General features: G+C 37.9%; 1 protein-coding gene and 1 non-coding gene across 2 annotated transcripts; both read right to left on the reverse strand.

Annotated features, from left to right (window-relative positions):
- Positions 1–8,977: 8,977 nt before the first annotated feature.
- On the reverse strand, positions 8,978–9,059 carry trnas-uga. The gene has a single exon. It is a non-coding gene; the product is annotated as a tRNA-Ser (tRNA).
- A 2,621-nt stretch (positions 9,060–11,680) lies between these two features.
- LOC121503743 lies at positions 11,681–21,898 on the reverse strand. Its single transcript, XM_041778285.1, has 4 exons — positions 21,861–21,898; positions 16,781–17,519; positions 16,304–16,467; positions 11,681–13,932 (listed from the first exon to the last, which is right to left on the reverse strand). The coding sequence occupies exons 2-4, from the start codon at positions 17,489–17,491 to the stop codon at positions 13,041–13,043; spliced, it is 1,767 nt and encodes a 588-aa protein (XP_041634219.1). The 5' UTR covers positions 17,492–17,519; positions 21,861–21,898; the 3' UTR covers positions 11,681–13,040.
- Between the last annotated feature and the right edge of the window lie 502 nt (positions 21,899–22,400).

Raw genomic sequence — 22,400 nt, forward strand, 5'->3', positions numbered from 1 at the left:
GAATATTTTAGTTTTAGTTGACAAAATCAGGAGTCATCTGCTACATTTGTATAAGCTTATGTATATGCAGACACTGTTTCGAGCAGTCTGGCTCAGTTCGGTGCAGAACGGCACACATTTTTTTGCATTTCCATTGAGCCAAAGTTGGAAAAGGTCCCAAAAAACCAACCCATACCATCCCACTTTTCGGCACCCTTCCATAGGGGTACCAGTCTTACCTATCCGTACCAAAAAGGTGGAGCTACACACAACAATAGGAGGTTGCACTGACGTCATGACACAGCTGCTCTGCTCTGGGCTGCAAAACACAGAAGTCTGTTCTGTGAAAAGCAGCGAACAGGAGAAAACGGACTAATATCTGCTTAAATCAGAGATATTTGGACTCAACAAAGATCCAACTGTTTCCTAGTCAGTGGATATTGATATCTGGCCACAAATCCAGTTTCCTGACGTTGATTTGGACCTGATTTTAAGAACACAAAGCAGAGTCTGAAGGCTCACATCACTCTGGTCTATCCGCGATGGAGTTGAAACAAAATTAATGCTGAAGTTTTGTGAATACGAAGCCTTGGAGCAGTTGATTATCTGTACTGTAACTAGTTATTCATCTACTTCTTACTTTAGGTAACTTGTGAAAACATCACTCTGTGGCTGTTGAATGTTCTTGTGAAACTTCGGGCTGCAGCCTATTATAAAATGAGATCAGCACACCCAGGATTTCTGACTTAATCTAGTTTGATTTTAACACCAGCTAAACTTTTACCTTCTTTTAAATGTGGCGAATTCTCAAGGTAAAGCTCTAAACTGTCATATATTGTCGTATGAACTGTTCTAGACTAGACATATTCACATATTAACATACCGTTACGAGTCTTAACGTTTCTGTACACGTATTTCATCAGCTGAGGATCTTTCCTGACAGCAGTTAACATGATTAATATTTAGTTATTTTTTTAAAAAGCACTTTCAGCTGAAGTAAAGCTGTTTAATGCTTATTCCCATCCTTTCCATAACTCTACGGATTGACCAGCAGACTTGCTCTGCATGTGACTTCACATTCATAGCCTTTACAGCCCAGGTGTCTGTGGAATCACAAACTATTTGGGGGTTTAGTGAATCAAACCATACTAAATCACACCGTACCCCCTGATGGAAACACAGCTTCAAATATCTGTAGGGACCAAAAAAGGAAAGGAAGAAAAGATACTTTCAATATATTGTTTTTCCTTAGCACTTTTCTGAATTTAATCAAACTTCTGGGGACTGGATGGGAAGCTGTGGGGGGCCTGATGTGGCCCCTATGCCTCCAATTGATGATCAGTGATGTTCTATGATTTTCTTAGCAAACAGATTCTTCCTGAACTTCACTGCCTCCTGCTGGCTATATGTACAAGGGTTTTTTAGTTAAATTTATTTTTAAAGTCAAAGCCTTGTCTCAAAGTGTTCTGATTTCCTGATAGATTAAAGAATGCTTCTCTAACAACTGGAAAAAAAGAGAATACATCACGACTAGCAAACCAGACTGAATGAAAGACTATAATATTGTCAATGTTATAAACAAAAGCATGTTGGTAAAGATGAGTCCATGGTGAATTCTGAAAAGTGGATTTTTTTAGATTTAAGTGAATGACACAATCTTCAGTACAGGCATGCAGAATAGAAGTCAGGATGTGACGACTGATCAACCAACTGAAGCTAAAACAAATCTGAACTTGTGAAAAAACAATTGATTAATCACTGACACAAAAACCTGAACACATTAGAGTACAAATAAAACAAAACCAAGGGTGTGATTCAACGGTAGCACAAATGACAAAAATGCTGACTTTTACATCTGAGGCTATATTAGATTTATTTAAATAACACTGTGCTGTGACTTTCTACAGTTCTTTAGACCTAACGGATGAAACTCTAAAAAATCTTATCATTTCACTTATAAAGATCTTAACATTTATCTTTTGCAGAGTCTATTTGTATTAATGATATGCAAAAATTCTACTCAGTCACAACATCTACAAAAGAACAGAGAAGAATGTAGTGGGAAGTCATGAGCAGAAGGCATTATGTTGCAGTTTCGTTACCTAAACAAACATAATTTTGGTCCAGTGTTAAACTCTCTTTACCAGCCGGATGAAATAAACATCATAACCCCAATCACTCACACAGTAATTTTTCCTTCAACACCTGCTGAGTCAGACATCAGCTCACCAGCCTCCATGCTGAAAATATACTGGGGGCTGACAGGATAAAGTCTGAGTGAAAAATTTGTCTTTGTGTTCACACATGCAGCTCACCCTGAAAAAAATCGGGAAATATTCAAGAGTCTAGTGCGCATGTGAATTTGGTCTAACCAAAAATAGCTTTAAAGAGTCTGCTTGGATCATTCTCAACCAACATTTTCACTGAAGATGTCATTCTTGTTTCATTAATGGTGTAGCTGTACTGCTGGTTCAGGTACTCAGCCTTCTGAGAGGATATTTGTGGGGATCCTCCCAGACAGGCAGCAAGATGGAGGGTAGCTTTCAGATTAGAGTAGTGGAGCACCAATGATAGAGCCAGAGTCACCACATAGAATGGGATAGACTCCTCCTCTCCTGGCAGCATGAATGGAATGGTGACGCGATTTCTCCCAGGTCGACCATGTTTATCTTGTAGGAAGATAACACGTTTCCATACACCATCTTCGGGTGTCAAAGGACTTACATGGATGTTTGGGATCTTCTGGGCTCCAGCCTTCTTCATTGAGTTCCAGTGGTTGGGTAGGTTGGTGGGCTGGTGGTCTTTATCTGGAATTTCACAGCCTTTATCTTTTCTGCAGCTGAAGATCCTGTGCTGAGGTTGTAGGCGTCCTGTAGTGATACCATACGTAACATCAGCTATAAGAATGCAGTTCCATGGAGAATAGAGGATCACATCTTGGATTGTGGGCAGAGGGAGCAGACAGCTGGCTTGGATCAGGGGCTCTTTGATGGATCCATGTGCCACAAAGATGATGTCAATGTGCTCTTTGTCTATCTTCTCTCTTTGCTTATCGATCTCCTCATGCAGGAAACCAAACATGTCAACAAGTTTGACGAATGACCCCGACTCTGAATTTTCCTTCAGCCATTCCCGCACAGCGTTGTCTTTGCAATGTTTCAGCACTAACTCCATCAGTGTCCTCCTTCGGATAGAGACCATCACTTCTGCTAGCTCCTTGCACTTTTTTCTGTCAGAGGACGTGAAAACAGACATCTTAGTCTAATTTTGTTCAAAGTTCTGAGATATACCATGACAGCTGTTTCACTGAATCAGAGCCAGCACTGCTGGCTGTGGGAGAGCAGGTAGGTATGCATCCCATATGAAAAAAGCAGTGGTGGTGTTTTTTAAGGACGAGATATGTCATGGAACTCATTGAGAGTGGACTGTCTTTAGATGATGAGTTCATTCAAGTTTCAGTTTGCCAGTGGCTTCTGTACTGTTGGTTTAGGCTGTAAAGATGCTAAACTAAAACATGTTCAGTCTCTAAGGAGACAAGTTTTCATGTTTCTGGACTCTCCGTCTCAGATGCTAGATGTGTCTTTTCATCTCAAACATGAGGAAGGTTTTTACATGGTGTACGTCAGTTAGGAGAACATGCTCCCCTCTCTGCTGGAGCTGACAGTGGAGAGGGGAGCGGAGGCCGCTCCACCTGTGTACAGGAGTTTGCTGCCTACCCCAAGGCTGCAAGCTCTGCTGCCCCCTTTACGGTTACTAGCAGTGGAGCTTCAAGTTCCATGCAAGTTATTTTTTTATGTTCTGATATTGTACATCCTTCTTTCTTAAACTTGACTATCTTATCATGAATGCCATATATTACTGAAGTAACTTCCATTAATGTACAATAAGTTATAACAGCAAAAATAAGTCTGTATGACTTTTGGTAATTTTGCATAAGACTGACAGAGACATTTAAATCTGATTATAGTTTGTATCTCCATTAGAAGATGTTGATCTTCTGACTTACTTTAATGTATCGAGTACTTTCTGAATGTTTGCAGAGGATGTCATCAGGTTTTCATCCATCTCTCTAAACCTCTCACTGCTCTCTGTCTCACAGTTGTCCACAGTAGCACAGTTGTAAATCAGCTCAGTGCCTGAGAACAGAATTCCAAAAGCTCCACGTAGAACCTGTCAACAGAGAAAAACGATGATAATTCATAATAGAGGTTATCCTGGATTTATTATTTCTTTTGTCCATGATTCTTTATTGTGCCTTTTTAAAGCACACAGTATCTATTCTCTATGTTTCTGTCTGAGAAGAGACGGTCTCTTCTCTCAGGCTCTTTCAACATTACTACTGAATCTTTGTTGTGTGATTATTTCATGGGCTATTTAGATCCACACAGAGTTTTTGTGTAACATCTGTTTTTGTTGAGTTCATGTTGCATATCATTTCTTTGTATTCATTAATTTTGAACTATTGTTTATGATATTGTTGGTTAGATGTTTATTGTGTGCAGTACTTCTAAATTGTCAATGTAAGTGTAAATCTGTAAATTTTACTGTCAAGTAAACAGTGAACTAAGGAAGAATAGCTTCCAGTGAATACTGAAGTAAATGAGCATTAAAATAAACAAACATATTTCATAATGTCTAACAATATTAACTACACAAACCTCTTTGTAGCTGTCTCCCACTTCTAAGTCATGGTTTAGACCAAACTGGTGCAGTGCAGCATTTATTTAAATAATGATCTTAAAGTCAGGATCATAAGGTGGACACTGACTTTGAGTCCCAACTATAGACACTGTGAAGAATTATCTCTCATTGTGAAAACAGACCTTTTAGTAAAGAGGACAGTCTTTAGTGTATCTTGATTAAATTTTAAGCATGATGGAAAAAGGCAAAATCAGAATCAGCAATCAGAATTCTGAGATTTATTGTGATTAAAAAAAATGAAAAAGTCCTTATTTTCACTAAATAGGCATTTATATGTTTATTTGTTTATTTATTCATTTTGAGAAAACAGAGGGAGAGGCATCTGGCTGCAGCCCTCGAGCAAACCTCTACGCTGGGGTGTTCGGCTGGAGACCTCTACAGTGGGGCGAACCCTCTGCGCTTGGGCGTGACGTACATTACCCATGACGAAATTTCAGCTCTATCCGATGGCTGACAGGCTGACCCTAAATCTAACCAGTCGGGTTTTAATGCCTATATCTAACCAGTCAGATTTAAACGCCTAAACCGAAGCAGTCAGGATTTAATAGCGTAGACTCATGGGTCGGCGTCTGCTACTGCACGGTCCAACGTAGGGGCTTTGCTAATGTGTCATAAGCACAGCGGTGTAGTCATGCTAACAACAGCTAACACGCTGCACGCCCCAGCGTAGGCTTGGGCGATGTACGTCACGCCCCAGCGAAGAGGTTTCGCCCCACTGTAAAGGTCTCCAGCCGAACACCCCAGCGTAAAGGTTTGCTCGAGGGCTGCAGCCAGACCCTCTTGAACAGAGGTGATGTGTGTTTTATTAAACAGGATAGCTAATAAATAATCTATCCGTAGGATCAAACTACAGGTAAGGCAGTATGATTGATGCCTCTGCAAAAATCATGTTTATTCATTATTCAAACAGCTTTACACCACAAATCAGTATTTGTCTAAAGGAGCTTGACTTTTGTTGCATTTTGTTTGTATATTCTGTTTTTTGGCCATTTTGGCTGTGTTAAATGAATAAAGCTCAAATACACCAGAGAATATTAATTTTTAACACATTTTTGAATACTTGTATCAGTGTGTTAAATTAGCCTAAAATGGCTAAGCTATGAAATAAAAGATGAATTTGTTCCTTTAGACAAAAACTGCCCCATTGAAAACCACTGAAAATGTCATTTTTGATTCCACATTTATCTTAACTTAAACTAATCCATTCATTGATGTTAAGATTTAATTTTGTACTACTGGCCTTCAGTTTTTAGTTTTTCTATTAGTCAACCAGATGCTGCTACTTTTTCCCCATCCTAAGCTTGGAAGAAAACCTCACACTCTTTACTGTTTTCTAAAAGGGTACCTTACTGCTGAAATGTTTAGTGTGTGCTACTTTGATGTCGGTTAATGGTGGGTGTGGGTGTGTGTGCCTGCATGCGTAGGTTGGGCTGGGTTAGGGTGGGTGTGGGTGTGTGTGTGTGTGTGGTTGTGGTGGGGGGGTGGCGGGGAGGGTCTGTGCGTCTCTCTTTCATGTCCAGCTTCATGCACACTCTGTGTTTACTCAATAATAAAAACAAGTTACAGCAGTTAAAGGTTTTTTTTTTCAGTGAAAAAACAGTGGGGTTATGGAACTATACCAGCATTTAAAGGGCAAAAATTTCCAAAATATAGTTATTATTTATTATGTATATTTCAGGCTGAAGTAGTTTCACAAGATCAACTCATTTAAAGTGGAAAAAAAAAAATATTCATCACATTTTTACAGCCGTTTTGTGGGGAAGTGGCTGATTTCTGCCCAAAGGAACAAATTAAGTTTGATTTTAAAAGATCTCTTAAGGGTTAAAAACTTCAAAACCACAGAACAATATCTACCAAATGACAAAAAAAAAGCTTCCACTAAGGAAAGCCATAAGATATTTATGAAATAGCTATTTAGGTGAAGAAAGATAACTCATTAACTAAAAATATAATATTTTTTTATCCAGCTTACCTGTGTTGGAGCATCTCAGGGTCTAGTGTTAGAAAAATGTAAGTGTCTAACTCGCAGAGTTGGTGTTTTTATGCAGTGAAACTGGATGTGGAACTGATGGCGTGTTTGTTTTTCTATTGGCTGCTTTGGTTTAAAAGTTTTGATAAAGATGATAAAACTGAAAGTAAAAGAGAAACAAACGTCGCTGGTAATCCCCTGCATTTTCAAAGCCATAATGAAAGGTTAGACAGATACAAAATGTTTTCTGTCCATCCAAACTCAATCAGCTGTTAGGTAAAAACATCAAAAATAGAAATGAAAAAGTGTTTCTAGATTGAATTCCCCTCTGCTTAGAATAGGAATTTAGATATTCCTAAGGATGAAATGCAGACTCCACATGTAGAGGCCCTGTCTGACTGAGATTAGAACCTTCTTGTGTGACCACACTGCTCACCAACACTGCACAAATCTTTACAATCTCCTACTGTAAGAGAAACAGGAAATGTGACATTTGTAATTGTTGGAGCAGACTGCCAGAAGTTTTCAACATAAAAATATCAGCAAAATGTTGTTTCTAACATGTAAGAAAATGAAACCAATGGTCTGTTTCAGTCCTGACAGAAATCCCCATGGTTATAAAACTCTGGTAAACCACCTTTTATGTTGTCATAAAGTAGGTGTGTTTCAGACCACAGGCCACTGCCAAATTATGCCACAGCCAAACTCTTATCACTTGGATTTCCCCAGTGTATAATGGAGTCACCTCTACAAGCTAATATGTTTATCTTAATACAACTATTCTAACACTGATTTTACATCACAAAATATTGCAGTATTTAGCTCTTATTGCTTCTTTGAGACAGTGGTACAGGTTTGAGGTCAGAGTTCAAACTGACTTCCTTTGCTACCTAGATAAACATGAACTTTAGCATCTGTTGCACATGTAACACCAACTGTACTATCAAATGTAATTAATGGTCAAAGCTGGAGTGGGAGTCATTTTCAGCCCTGGAGTTTCATGCCTCAGATACTTTAGTTCACAAACTTTTACTGGAGTTATTTGTAATTGGGGTGTATCATGTCTATCATTATAATTTTCAACTTAATAATTTAAAAAAGCTTTTAAAGTCACTTATAAGATTCAGGTGTAAATACTCATGATGATAATTATCTTACTATCTCATAATTAACTCACCATGGAAGTTTCTTTTAAATCAAAGACAGCCGTATAGTTTTATATTGCTTATTTTTACAAGTCTGATATCATTACAACCTTTTTCTCTGGCATCTCCCATCATGGGAGAGATAGAGACACACAGAGAGAGAATGGAGTTTAGTGGGGGGATGTACTGAAACACTGATTGTTTGTGACTTTCCATATAAATCTAAATGCCACTGACGAAGCAGTGAGATCAAACTGAGTCTTGCCCAAGGGCATGTAACTGCAGGAACTCAGGACTGAACCCAAGACCTTCTGATTGAAAGAATTCCGACTCAACCTAAAGATCCACAGTCACTGTAAGAACGACATGAGTGATAGCATTTGAATGTCAGTGGGTCTACTGTAACCTCTGTGCAACTTGCACTGCACAGGAAAGTGTAAACGTATAAAAACTTTCCAAAGGACTCCTTCAGACTTCAGTAGTACCCCTAAGAGCCCAAGAGTACATCATGATCTGACAGAAGAACTCCTGAAGTCTGTCAGTAAGACCATTTATGTCATTGAAACTGAAGACATCACTACACTGCAAGGAGAACTTGAACCTGCGCAGGGAAAACCCATTTAGATTTCAAGTCCAACGCCTTAACCACTCAGCCATCACAGCTCATATGTGATACAGTCCCTCCCCGCCTAGCAGGAATTCCCCCAGTTCTCCTGATTAGTCTCTCTGAGCTTGCTTATTGTTTTCTCATCAGAGCATTGTTCTTAATATTGAAAAGTAGGAGTTAACACTGTTGTAGTAAGTGAAGAAAATGTAACATTAGATGTAACAGCAAATTAGGCCTTTCCAGAAGCTGTAGCAGAAATTTGGTGGTGCTCTATAAAAGAGTTGATTTGCAAACCAATTCTGCTGACTGTCCACTCTAACCTCTCAGTTCTCAAGCCAACAAGTCAGCCTACCTACCAGAAACCTGCCAAACCAGTTAACCAATCAGTAACCATTGTGCAAGGTGCACGGGAAAGTGTGAACTTACAAAGACTGAAAGGCATGCTTTGACTTTGGCACAGACAGAAGGAGCTTCTCAGAGTGTGCAGGGTTGTTACTGTGCCATTTAATTCATTGGAATTTCTTTTTTAAGAGGACCACATCAAACCTATAAATTAAATAAATCCCCAAGTTGAAACGCTGCGAGCAGGGTTCGAACCTGCGCGGGGAAACCCCATTGGATTTCAAGTCCAACGCCTTAACCACTCGGCCATCGCAGCTCATACTGTTCCCTTCAGTGAGTCCAAAATGAATTCCTTCAGTTCTCCTGATTGGTTATCTGAGCTTGCTAATTGTTTTTGCTGTAGCAGTAACAGTAGTGGTGGTATGTAAACCAGTTTATTTGCAAACCAATCAGGCAGCCGATTATCCACTCTTCTAACCCATCAAGATCTCAAACCAGTCATGCTGCCAGCCAGGCAGTATGAGGACAAACATCTCTGCTAACCAACGGTTCTCAGATAAACCAACCAGCCAATCATCTACCCTACCAACAAATCAGTCCTCAAGCCAACAAGTCTACTAACTTACCACCTAGCTGCCAACCAGTTCACTGACTCATCAGTGATCTTTGTACAAGTTTAACTGATGCTCTGCATTTATACAGAGACCATCAGCATATAGAATCATAAAGCATATGATATCATTAAATAATGAGTCTGACAGCTGACTCGTGCTGCTGTCAGCTGATGTTTTCACTGTTTAATCACATTAGGTCTCAGAGAAGATGTCACACTCCAGTTTATAGTCTGGTGTTTTAATGAGACATAAAGAAATGATCAGAAACAATTATTTATACTTTCTGGATGTTAACTATCTCTGTCTGCATGCTGTGTGAGTCTGCACTTCTCCTGACAACAGCTGATACAGTAAATCACATCTCACTGTGGACAGGTTTCATTAGTCTACGTTACAGTTTAGTTATTGGTGAGGATTTTTCTAGATTTGTATTCTGACCACTGGTTATGGCCTATTTGTAAGATAGCTCATATTAACTGTCATGTGCCTTCACAACTCAGTGCTTTATCCCACAAAAAATAAAAATGAAAACAATAATAAAACAAATAAACTTTTCACTACTCTTCATTAGATTGAGGATTTTTCTTCTTTATTTTTGTTTGTACATCAGCAGTCACTCCTGTATACCTCTGTCTCTGTGTTCTTCACATAGTACCTATAAATAAATATAAATATTATAGCCTAAATGTAGTTTAGAAGTATAGTAGCTGTGCTGCATCATATTTGAGCTGTGGGTTTTACTACAGCAGTGACAGAATAAGTGGTTGGAATTTTTATTAGTTTATCTATTTTAAATAAGCTTCAGAATCATAAAACACATATTGAGGAAACTGTATGAGATCAGAGGTTTAAAGCTTTATTTAGTCTAAAATAGATCTACATTAGTCACAGGTCTCTGGGCACCTTTCCCCTCTTTGACAGGTCAACACATGGACATAAGTTTATGTGTAATATTCTTTCTGGGGGCCCAAAATCCCTAGCTACGCCCCTGGTTTCAGGTATTCATGACAATATCAGCTATTATTTGTGTCACAAGAAACAATGAGCTGCACAAAGTTTTGAGGGGAGACAATAGAGATAAAACTTAACCAGTTAAGGGTCTCTCAAACTTCTGGTGTTGCAGATATCATGGTATTTAGAGTTTAGAGCCTGGATTTGTCTCTAAAATGCACTTGACTCTGCACCAAACTGGTAAGGCCTCAGAGAGTCTGTGCAAACACAGTTATGATAAATAACACAACAGCACATAAATAAACCCCACACAAGTTTACATGCAACATCCTCAGCACAATCAACAGCACTAAGCTGATTAAGCTTTTAAGCCACAGTGAATTCTGGATGTCAGATAACAGCGTTTTTCTTCCTGGATGCTCATTCCAAATGATTATGACTTCCATTGACTCGGGTACATTCAGATGTTTTTTCCTGGGCGACAAATTTCAGGAAGTATTTGACTGAACATTAAGGAAACAGAGTAGATAAGCTTGTTCTCAGTTCTGAGACATTTGGCAGTATTGTTGGAGGCCTAAGGCCCAACGTTTGCATAGCTCGATGATCTTTGAAGAATAGTGCAAATACTTTTTAGGCACTATTGTTGCAGTACATAGTTTGAGAGTAGTATAAATACCATTGTTAAATCTAAGGACTGTTTGAATAATATATAAAGCTACTTCTTTTTGACCCTCGATTGTTCCCATTGTGCACCCATGTTTGTGGTGCACAAGATTTCAGTGTCTGTACTCTGTCTTATTACATTGGCTTGTTAACATTACACAAAATAAATCCAGCTGTTTCCATGTCTCCATATCAGCTGTCTGTGAGCAAGGCAAGTAAATGTGTCAGCAGAACTATGACTCTGCTGCACCCTAGTGGCCAGAGTGAGGATGACATCAATACACCAAAGAGCTCTTGTATGTTCTGTGTATTTCTAATATTTCTAAACAGACTCTTTTTCAACTTCTCTGCCTCCTGCTGGATGGATGTAACATTATTGACTTTAATAATTATTATTTCAAATCCAAAACAGAATGTTCTATTTTGACCTTATCCCAAAACTTTCTGATTTTCTGACAAATAATAAAAACACAAATATTTCTTTTCATGTTTATGGTGTAAAAGAGGAGCAGATAAAAGAAGCCAAAAGTTGAAAACTCCAATGCTTTTTTTTCTGATATGTATTTTCAAAATTAAAGTTTAACTTTAACAACTGTAAAAAGAAAAACAAGTTCTAGACTGGCACATAATCTGGGCAAATAAGAGATCATGAAGAAGAATGTCATGGTAAAGATGACAGGTCCAGGATAAATTTCAGAAAGATGATTTTATAAGATTTAAGTGAATGATACAATCTCAAAAACCATCTGCATATTGTGAGAAAAAAATGAAGAGAACACATCAGAAATCAGCACCTCCGGAGAAAACATAAATCAACTAGTTTAAGCTAAACTAATCTTAAATTTGGACAAAGATAATCACTGATTAGAAAAAACCCTACACTTTCAATAGCAGTAGAAATGTAAAACAAAGCGTACAAATATAATATTTAAACACCAAAAAAACAATATAGACTTTTTCACAGCGAAGGCTACATTACATTTATGTCACTGACAAAAAAACTATCATTTTAATTGAATTATTAATCATTCAGTACTTTTATTTCACTTTTTTACCCCTTCTTTTTAGTTTTATCCATTACTGTAAAAGTTTTATAAAATCCAGCCATAGGAGAGTAGCAACAAAAATGAAGCCTAGCGTGGGAACATGGAGGACAAAGTGGTCATACACCCAGCTGACGGCCAGCTGATCCTGATTATCGCCTCCCAGCTCCCACAGCCAATCACAGCTCTTTCTCTCAACACAGCGGCGTATTTAAATACTTCTCACTAATCCCTGCTTGCATTAATGCTGATGCACCACACTGCTGCTGGGTAAGTTAACCTCCTCCACCCCAGCCTCCTCCTTTAAAGCATAAAGCTTGTTACACCCTCAAATTCAGATTCAAGCTACTATGGATTAATTGCTTATGAACTCATTTGATTGTATTCAGTTTACCTTGTCATAAATGTATCACTGGAAATTCAAAGCATGCTGCTTGACTAACCCAGAGAACATTTTTTGATGCAAAATGAGAGTGTTCCTGACTGAAAATAAATGTACATTAAAATGGATTGAAAAACAAAATTAAATGGAAAAACATACTTGATTGGTGAAGATAAAGAAACCTTTCTCTGCATTCTGTACAACATCGATAGCAAAATGATCTCAATAAAAAAAAAAAAAACAGGTCTAACAGTGTTTTCATCTTTACACTTGTAAAAAAAAAAAAAAAAACACTAAACAAACAGAATTACAATATATGATAATGGCGTCTCTTTTTTCTTTCACATCAGTGTTACACACAGTTTAACAAGATCACAATACCAGCAACTGAGCCGAGAACATTCTGGCAAGAATACTGAGGAAGTCAAATGATGTGCATGGAGATCATTTTAGGACTGTGTTTTATCTTTGGTTAATTTTGGGAATATTTTTAAGGCCACTTAACACATCAGCTCACAGGACTTCATGCCAAAAAATGTTGGGGGCTAAATAATGAAAACTTCAACTGTTTGTGTTCACACATGTAGTTCAGCTCTGGGAAATCCAAGAACTTTTCAGAAGTTGTGTGCATATGTGAAAAGAGTTTAACAATGAGTCAGAGCTTTAAAGAATCCACTGAGGTCATTATTATTCAACATTTTCAGCAATGATGTCATGAATGTGCCGTCAATAGTGTAGCAGTACTGCTCGTCCAGGTAATCTTGATCAGACAGTGTTGTAGCTCTACCCAGACAGGCAGCGAGGTGGACAGTGGCTTTCAAACTGGAGAAGTGGAGCACCATAGATAGGGCCAGAGTCACAACATAGAATGGGATTGTGTCTGAAGAACCAGTCTCTCCTGGCAGCATGTACGGAACAAGGATACGGTTCCTCCCAGGTTGACCTTGTTGAACTTGTAGTTCAACAACCCGTTTCCACGCGCCATCGTCTGTAGTCAGGGGACTTACATGGATGTTTGGGATCTTCTGGGCTCCCGCCTTCTTCATTGAGTTCCAGTGGTTGTGTAGGTTGGTGGGCTGGTGGTCTTTATCTGGAATTTCACAGCCTTTATGTTTTCTACAGCCAAAGATCCTGTGCTGAGGCTCTATGCGTCCTGTGGCGATAGCATATGCAGCATCAGCTATGAGAAGGCAGTTCCATGGAGAATAGAGGATCACATCTTCGATTGTGGGCAGAGGGAGCAGACAGCTGGCTTGGATCATGGACTCTTTAATGCATCCATGTGCAAGAAAGGTGATGTCAATGTTCTCTTTGTCTATCTTCGTTCTTTTCTTATTGATTTCCTCGTGTAGGAAACAAAACATGTCAACAAGTTTGAAGAAAGCTCTGGACTCTGAATTTTCCTTCAGCCATTTCTGCACAGTGTTGTCTTTGCAGTGTTTCAGTGCAAACTCCATCAGTGTCTGTTTTTCCTTGGAGCTCCTGTTGCTGTTTCCGATGGAGTCCCTCACTTCTGCCAGCTCCTTGCACATTTTTCTGTTGGAGGAAGTTAAAACAGACATTTCAGTCTAATTCTTTTCAAAGTTTTAAGCAATACCACCACAGTTGTCTCACTAAATAGGAGCAGGTCTGTTTACCAAGAGAATAATTTCTACGAGGCATTTCTATTTCTTTCTTCTTTATTTTTAATAGAAAAATGATTTAAAAAATCTATTTTTGATCATGTTTCTCACTCAGAGGTAGAATGTTTTGTACTTATTTTTCTATGAACAACATTTTTTGACATGTAAATAACCATCAATTTTTTTAATGTTCTGACTTGCCTATCTTATGGATAGCATACATTGTTTAGGTAACTTCCATTAATGCACAATAAGTTATAATGTAACAGCAAAAATAAGTTAGTGATACCTCTGTGTAACTTACTATTTACTGTTAAACTGAGACTCAACAGAAACATGACTAGTAATCTTTTCCTGTGCAACAACTAAAACCTCAGTTTTATCATCATTGAGCTGTAAGTGATTGTCAGCTATCCAGAACTTTTTAAAATGTGTACACTCAAGAAGGCTGGACAGCTTTGAAGGGTCACTGGACTTGAATGTGAAAATGAGTTGTAGATCATCTGCATATAGATGATAATTTATGTTAAAACTCTGTATTTTTTTTTTCCAAGGGGCATCAGATAAAGAGGAAAAAGCAAGGGCCCCAGGACAGAGTCCTGTGGTACCCCACATGACAGTGGAGAGGACTCTGAGACACAATCATTAAAAATCACTGAAAATGTTCAGTTAAAAAGATAGGATGAAAACCCTTCTAATGCTGTGCCTGGAATGCCAACTCAATCATGAAGCCTTTTTTCCATTATACAATGGTCAACAATAGTGTTGTACTCAAGACCACACTACTCGAGACCAAGACTTGCCCGAGACCAGAGTGCAACAAGACCAAAACAAGACCAAGACCTCTGAGGGTCGAGACCGAGTCAAGATTGAGATTGAGACAAGCTGAGACCGAGATAAGACCATAAAAATCAATTTTAAAAAACCATGACAAGGTTGAACAGTTAAAGAGGATTCCCTCTATAATTTTAGTTTTCCTTTTAACAGATTTCACAGATATGAAGAAGCTGTCTGCAACTCTTTCAAAGCACAACATGCAAAAATCTTAACTCTTAACAAATTTGTTCAACTAACTTCTTGTAAAAAAAATAAATCCTTGCATGTATTGAAAAGCTACTGACAAATCATTTAAATATAAGTTTAGATATCTGAAAATGAGATGTTTATCTAGATTAGTCAGGTGAATGAGGCCTAAAGGAAGAGTTTAGAGGTATTTCTGATGTCTGAGTTTTTGCAGGTGTGGCTATTTGTTGTTTTAGTAAGTATCTCTCCTTATTATCACATTAATGAAGACAAAGAATAGCAAATCATTGCTGGTCTTGACCGGTCTTGGTCTTGAGACTGGTCTCTAGACCACAATTTGAGTGTCTTTCTCGGACTCAAGAGCATTTTTACTCGGTCTTGTCTCAGACTGTCTGGACTTTGGAATTTTCCATCAAGACCGTTCTCGAGTACTACAACACTCGTCAACAGTGTCAAAAGCGGAGCTTATATGAAGGAGAATCAACACTGAACAATCCCCTGTATCACACGACATTAAAATCTCATTTGATCCCCTCAAAAAAGAAGTCTCAGTAGAAATCCTTTTCCTAAAATCAGACTGAAACTTGCCAAATATAATGCATGTCTCCAACCAAGCTAACAATTGATTTGCCACTGTCTCCTACAGGACTTTGGAGAAAAAAGGAAGTTTGGATTTTGGCCTATAATTCATGGGTAGAGATGGATCTAAACTGGCTTTCTTTAGAATGGGTTGAAATATGGGGGGACACATCCTGGGAATATTAAAGCATTTATGATGGTTAAAACCACAGGAGTGATAACAGGCAAGACTTTTAAAAACAGAGTAGCTGGAATGATATCCAGGGGGGAAGAGGAACATTTGTTTTGCCTATCAAATCCATCAAATCTTGTAATGTTATAGGGTGGAAAGAGTCCAGAGTGACAGTAGCTTGAAAGGAGCTCTCACTAGGTGGTTGAGGGGTGTGTACCAAATTGGACCTTAGATCCTCTACTTTTTGAACAAAGTAGGATAAAAAAAATATTGCAATCATCAGAATTAAAATTTGATGATGTGGAAAGTGGTGGGGAAACCATGTTATTAATGATGTCAAATAAAATTCTGGAATTTCTTCTTGAGGAAGAGATTAGAGTGGCATGGTCATTTGTTCGGGCTTCTTGCATTATTTCATTGAAGGTTTGCCAGAGACCGTAGGACTGACAGAGAAATTAAGGTCAGATAAAAGTTTGTATCACCATTAGAGGATGTTGATATTCAGACTTACTCAAGTGCAGCAAGTTCTTTCTTAATGTTTCCAGAGGATGTCGTCAGCTCTGTAGCCATCTCCCTGAACCTCTTACTGCTCTCTGTCTCACAGTTGCTTACAGTAGCACAGTTGTAAATCAGCTCAGAGCCTGAGAACAGAATTCCTAAAGCTCCACGTGTGGCCTGTCAGCAGAGATAAACAACAGTAATTAATAAAAGAGATTTTGTCATCACACTGTGACTTATTTAACACACACACAGACATAGTTAACATGAGTTTGGTTTCAGAAGAACAAGTGCTCAAAAAATCCTCAAATTCATCTTCTTGCTGTCAACTAGTTTTGTTTAAGATAATTATGCCTTCACACTGGTGTTAATCAGGGCTAGAGGCATCATGTTTTTGGGTTGTCCTTCTGACTGACGTGGAGATAAGCTTTTTTCTTAATCATGTGAACATTCATTTTAATATACGCTTATTTGTTAGACTGGTACTTACATATTTGAGTGCCTTTCCTGAAGCTTTTGATCCAGCTGCCTTCATGGCTTGTTTCGATGCTGTGGATGCCACTGAAGACTTCACCACCTTAGAGATTGCTTTTCTCCCTGCAGGTGCCGTTTTTGGTAAGAATTTTAAAACTAACTTATAAACAAATGAGCCTGCTAGACGAAAACATGTACCCAAAAAAAGGTCTGATTTTACAAAGTTTGCTACCAATTTCAGGAAGCTGACATTCACATCTACCTTCAGCCCATAGCGCCTTGCCATGGCTCTTAGGATTCGATCTGTTACATACTCTTCGCGAGAAACTTTTAAGCGCTCAGCTTCCATTGCCAGTTCCTCCATAAGTGCCTGGATTTCTTTTTCACATCTCCTGAGCTTCTCTGAAATCTTTGCCTCTTTCTTGGACTCTTCTGAGGTGACAGCATCTACAACCTCTGAACCCACATTGATACTCAAACCCAGTAATGAAGCAGTTTTGCCTGTGACAGCCAGGAGAGGGACTATTGTGCCTCCTGTGCAGAATGCTGCTGTTAACAGTGCAGCAGAGCCAACTACAGACACAACACTTCCAGCCACAAGTGTTTTATTAACACCCAGTCTCTGCTGCTCAAGCTCAGCGGCTAGCAGAATAAATTCACCAGCACATTCTTTCTGCAGATCAGCTAAAAAGTGGATCTTGTCAACAAGTTCTTCAGCAGCATCCATGATGTGATCAGCAATGAGAGGTCAGGATCTAAAATAAAGACAGACACACATCAGGGATATTGTATTTGCCCAAATAAAGCAGTGCACTGTGAGCTTTTTGCAAAATGCTTAACAATCATCGTCCACTTGGAGTTGTATGGCTCATGTCCTGGATTCATCATTTCTTTAGTCAGTGATTCTTTATTCTACCTTTTCAAAGCCTGAAAGCATCTATTCTCTGTCTTTCTGTCTAAGAAGAAGCAGTCTCTTCTCTCAGGCTCTTTATGGTTTACTCTTTAGAAGTGTTTTTCTCATCTGAATTAAGGTATGAAGACCAAAGTGGGGAAAAAAATCCACTGAGCCATATTTTGATTTTAGGATTTATTAAAAAAAGATTTGCATTGTCAATAAATATAAAGTTTTTAAATAATCTAGATTAATTTATTGATAGATATTTATTTAGGCTTAAAAATTCTAATAATTGTACTGATAACAATTTTTATAATTTGTGTCAGTGTGAACACATCAATGTATTAATGCCAGTGTTATCAAACTCCAGAGTAAATGCATCAGCCTCACAGAATAACCCCATGAATTTCATGTGATTATGTCATGTACTGCAGTTAAGCTAAAATAGTTCGGCATTTGCTGAATACCAGCCATTGTAGCATCTGCTTGCATTGAAAAAATAATAGAAAATAATACCTCTTAAATTTTCATTGCACTTTAAAAATATGACAGCTCATAGAAGAAGTCAATCCAATTTGCAACAAGTAATATCAAACAATGTAGTCATTTTGTACATGCACTCCTGCATATCATATTTAGAAAATGAAGGTGAATTCTGTACAAAACCAAAAGACATCTCAATAATTATTTTATAACTAAAATAAACTAACTAAGCAACACAGTAAAAACACACATACTTGTAGCTTTGAATGTAATAACGTTAGTGTTCTGTAAATTGATTGCTTCTTATGAATTAAAAAAAACACTGGGAATCGATAATATGGATTACAGGTTGGTTAAGCCCGTAGTATCAATAAATCAATAAGTGCTTCTATAGTTGCTCATATTATAAATCACTGTTAATTCTTGTTTGATTTCAGCCATGGAAAACTTCAGAAGTGGTGCCAGTACCAAAAAAAAAAAAAAAAAAAAAAAAAAGCCTTCCACTGGTTAGAACATCAAACCAATTAGTCTGTGACTTGATTTCAAATTTTCAGCATGCATACTGAAAAAAATTTCCACAGCCACTGCCTTGACTCAAATGGTTGATGACTGATTCACAGCTATAGAGGAAAAGTTGTGAAGTCTGATTTTTCTGCTGCTTTTGATATTGATCATAAATTATTGTTGACAAAACTTGAAAGTAATGTTTTTTTCTAAAAGCACATTATCATGGATGAATAGTTAATCAACTGATAGAAAACATACTGTGTATTTTAACAGCAGAAGCTTTTTAAACATGCTAACATAATTCAGACCTTGTTTATTTATGAAATGTCAGCAAAGTTTATAAAAACCTCTCATGGTTTGAAGTTAGAAATAGATTATTTTATTCATTGATGGTTTCTTACAAAACATTTGTAAGAAGTAAACCATTTTAATTTGTACAAAAATCTCTCCTTTAGCTCAGATGTACACCATTATCCAACAAGGCATGCTGTTGGAGGTTTTTTTATTTCACCTAAAGCAAAAACCAAGATCAGTGCAATGTAAGAATGGAATTCACTTACAGTTCCTTTGTGTAATGTCTCTTTTGTTTTTATTTTGCATTGTGTGTCATTTCTTTTTATTTATTCTTTTTTTAATCTCATTAATTATATATGGTATTTTTTTTGGTTTAGGTGTTTGTTGTGTGTAATATCTTTGAATTGTGATAAACAATGTCAGTGTGATTCTGTAAATTTTATTGTCACAATGTAAACAGTGACCCAAGGAAGAATATATATCCAACCCATATCCACCCCACCTCCCCTCTAACCCCGTCTCACTGTGGTCTCAATGCAGTATCATCTATAATCTTGTTTTTGCACCTTTTCTACCATTTTGCACAGCTCAACAAGCTGCTATCACATTGCACTAAAACCTGCAAGTTGATTATGCTGTATGTATATAGGTTGTTTCAAATAGAATAATTCCATTTGTCTTTATTTTTCTTTATCTTATTTTGTAAATAATACTATCTCTATTTTTTTTTTTACGTCTGCATTGTTCTTGTTTATTTGTTGGTAAGAGGGAAATGTTTTTTTGTTCTTTGTATGGCCACCATTTAAGAAAATTGACAATAAAAAATCTTGAATAGCTTCCAGTGATTGCTGAAGCTAATGGCCATCCAAATAAATGAACAAACATATTTCATAATATATAAAAATATTAACTACACAAACCACTTTGTAGCTGGCTCCTACCTCTAAGTCATGGTTTAGACCAGTGGTTCTTAACTGGTGGGTCACAACCCACTTTTGGGTCGCGGACCCGTTTTCAGTGGGTCGCGGACCTTTGCCTGGGGGAAAAAAATTATATAATAAAATGCATGCAGTGCTTTTATTTTGAAGGGAAGGTTTTGCAGCAGTTCTATCTATTCCCACTCTGTTCCAGTAGATGGCGGTAATGTATTGCAATGATAATTGACACTCACAGCTGCATTTCACACACAGACTGTAGAAAGAATTGGACAAACCCCGTGTGACATCAGTCGTCTGCTTACAACAGGCGGACTCAAACGGTTGTTGAAGCCAATCCATGGAGGCTTCCATATTGAAACTGCGGCCGAACTGAACTTTGGATCGACCTAAAGGCCCGCCCACTGTCAATCAAATGAGAGCACCACCTTCTTGAGGTGCTCCCTTTTCCGCGGCGCTGAGGCTGATCACCCACACCTGAGACTGATCTCCAGTTAAGCTCTGCTTGAAGAAGGCTTCAGCCTCATGCCTCAGCGCCAGAAAACTGATTTCCTCTCACAGTGGTACTTCGACTTGCTCAGGCTCACACTCAGGATCATTTCGAGTAATTTTCCAGTGAACGTTTTGTGACCAGTGTTTTAACCGTGACTCTCCTCTTCTTTTCCAGTGCCTCACTCCTTCCTCACGACAGCCCCAAACCCAGCGCACTCTCTCACTACTCTGGACTCATGGATTCCCTCCCCTTCCTGCACCTTATTATTGTCAATAAAGCTGTTAAAGCTTGTCATCCTCGTCTGCCTTTGGGTTCAACACACCTCCACACCTAACATCACAGTAGTGTGTTCAATCCACCCTGCCAAACCTGGGGTCCCTGCTTTCTACAGCTGAGAGGCAGAGTGGATACAGATGCATTGTTTTTGGACAGATTTACATGCAGTGTGAGAAATATCATGGATTTTGAATTTCAGATGAAAACTAAATTACATTTAGTCTAGTTTTAGTCATTTTTACGAAAACTAAATTTACTTTTTGTCAGTTTTAGTCATCACAGATCTGTTTTTGTTAGTCTTAGTCTAGTATTTGTCATGTAAGAAAAGGCTGTCAACAAACATTTTTAGTCAATGAAATAAACACTGGTGCAGTGCAGCATTAATTTAAATAATAGATCTTAAAGTCAGGATCATAAGTTGGACATTGTGACTTTATATGAATCCCTACTATAGACACTGTGAAGAATTGCCTCTCATTGTGAATACTGGCCTTTTAATAAAGATGCCAGGTTTTTGTTTTGTTTTGTTTTGTTTTGTTTTAATTACATTCTAAGCATGATGGTAAAAGACAATAATCTGGTCAACAACCTATTTTATTGTCATAAATTAGGTGTGTTTCAGACCACAGGCCACCGCCAATTTATGCCACAACCAAATTCTCATCACTTGGATTTCCCCGGTGTATAGTGGGGTCCCCTCTACAACCTAATATAGTCATCTCAATACAACTATTGTAAAAATGATTTTACATCAAAAATCACTGCAGTATTTAGCACTTGTTGCTTCTTTAAGGCAGCTGAACAGGTTAGTGAGCATATAAAAGTCACTTATAACAAACAGAACTCTGTGGCTTCTTTCAGTTTCATTTTCATTAAAGAGGCATTTTTGAGAATATTTGGAGAAACCTGAGGTGTGTGTTTTATCAAACATGACAGAAAATAAATAATCTATCCATAGGATCAAACTAAAGGTAGGGCAGTATTATTGATGCCACTACGAAATTGTTTTTTCAAACAGCATTTTACCACAAATCAGCATTTGTGAAAAAGGGGCTTGACTTTTGTTAAGAACTTCAAAACAGTAGAACAACATCTACCAACTGAGCAAAAAATGCTTCCACTAAGGAGAGCCATAATATATTGATGAAATAGCTATTCAGGTGAAGAAAGATAAGTCATTATTTGAAAATTTTATTTCTTTTATCCATCTTACCTGTGTTGGAGCCTCTCAGGGTCTAGTGTTAGGAAAATGTTTGTGTCTAACCTGCAGAGATGGAATTCTTATGAAGTAAAACAGGAGGTGGAACTGACGGCGTCTTTGTTTTCTATTGGCTGATTTGGTTTATATATTTTGATAAAGATGATAACACTCAAAGTGAAACAGAAACAAATGTTGCTGGAAATCCCCTGTATCTTTTAGAAAAAAAGAGAAGATTGGTCTACTTGGTCATGTCCATATTTTATGTTATCTTTATTCCTACTTTATTTTTCTTTAAAATTGTCCTTTATCATGTGCTGTAGACAGTTCTGACGTTTTCTGGTGCTTTCCCTGTTTAACCAGCAAGCTCAGCAGCCTACTGCTGTGGTTTATTCAGAGGGGGAGAATAAGGAAGTAGAAAGACATCATGTCACGCGGGGCAGACAAGCACAGTAAGACAAAAATCCCCCCAAACAGGAGAAGTGATCAGATCAAGTGTTTATATGGATGCTGAGCCGAATGAGGACCAACATGAAACACCCCTCTAGTTCAGAA

This window comes from Cheilinus undulatus, linkage group 21, assembly GCF_018320785.1.
Source record: "Cheilinus undulatus linkage group 21, ASM1832078v1, whole genome shotgun sequence".
Lineage (NCBI taxonomy): Eukaryota > Metazoa > Chordata > Actinopteri > Labriformes > Labridae > Cheilinus > Cheilinus undulatus.

What these genes read in the sequence shown, in the direction of transcription:
- LOC121503743 (XM_041778285.1), bottom strand. Translation starts at nt 17,491, where the DNA reads ATGGATGCTGCTGAAGAACTTGTTGACAAGATCCACTTTTTAGCTGAT. An exon ending in CAGGAAAGGCACTCAAATAT is followed by an intron (nt 16,468 to 16,780) that starts GTAAGTACCAGT and finishes CTCTGCTGACAG; the next exon opens with GCCACACGTGGAGCTTTAGG. An exon ending in AAAGAACTTGCTGCACTTGA is followed by an intron (nt 13,933 to 16,303) that starts GTAAGTCTGAAT and finishes TTCCTCCAACAG; the next exon opens with AAAAATGTGCAAGGAGCTGG.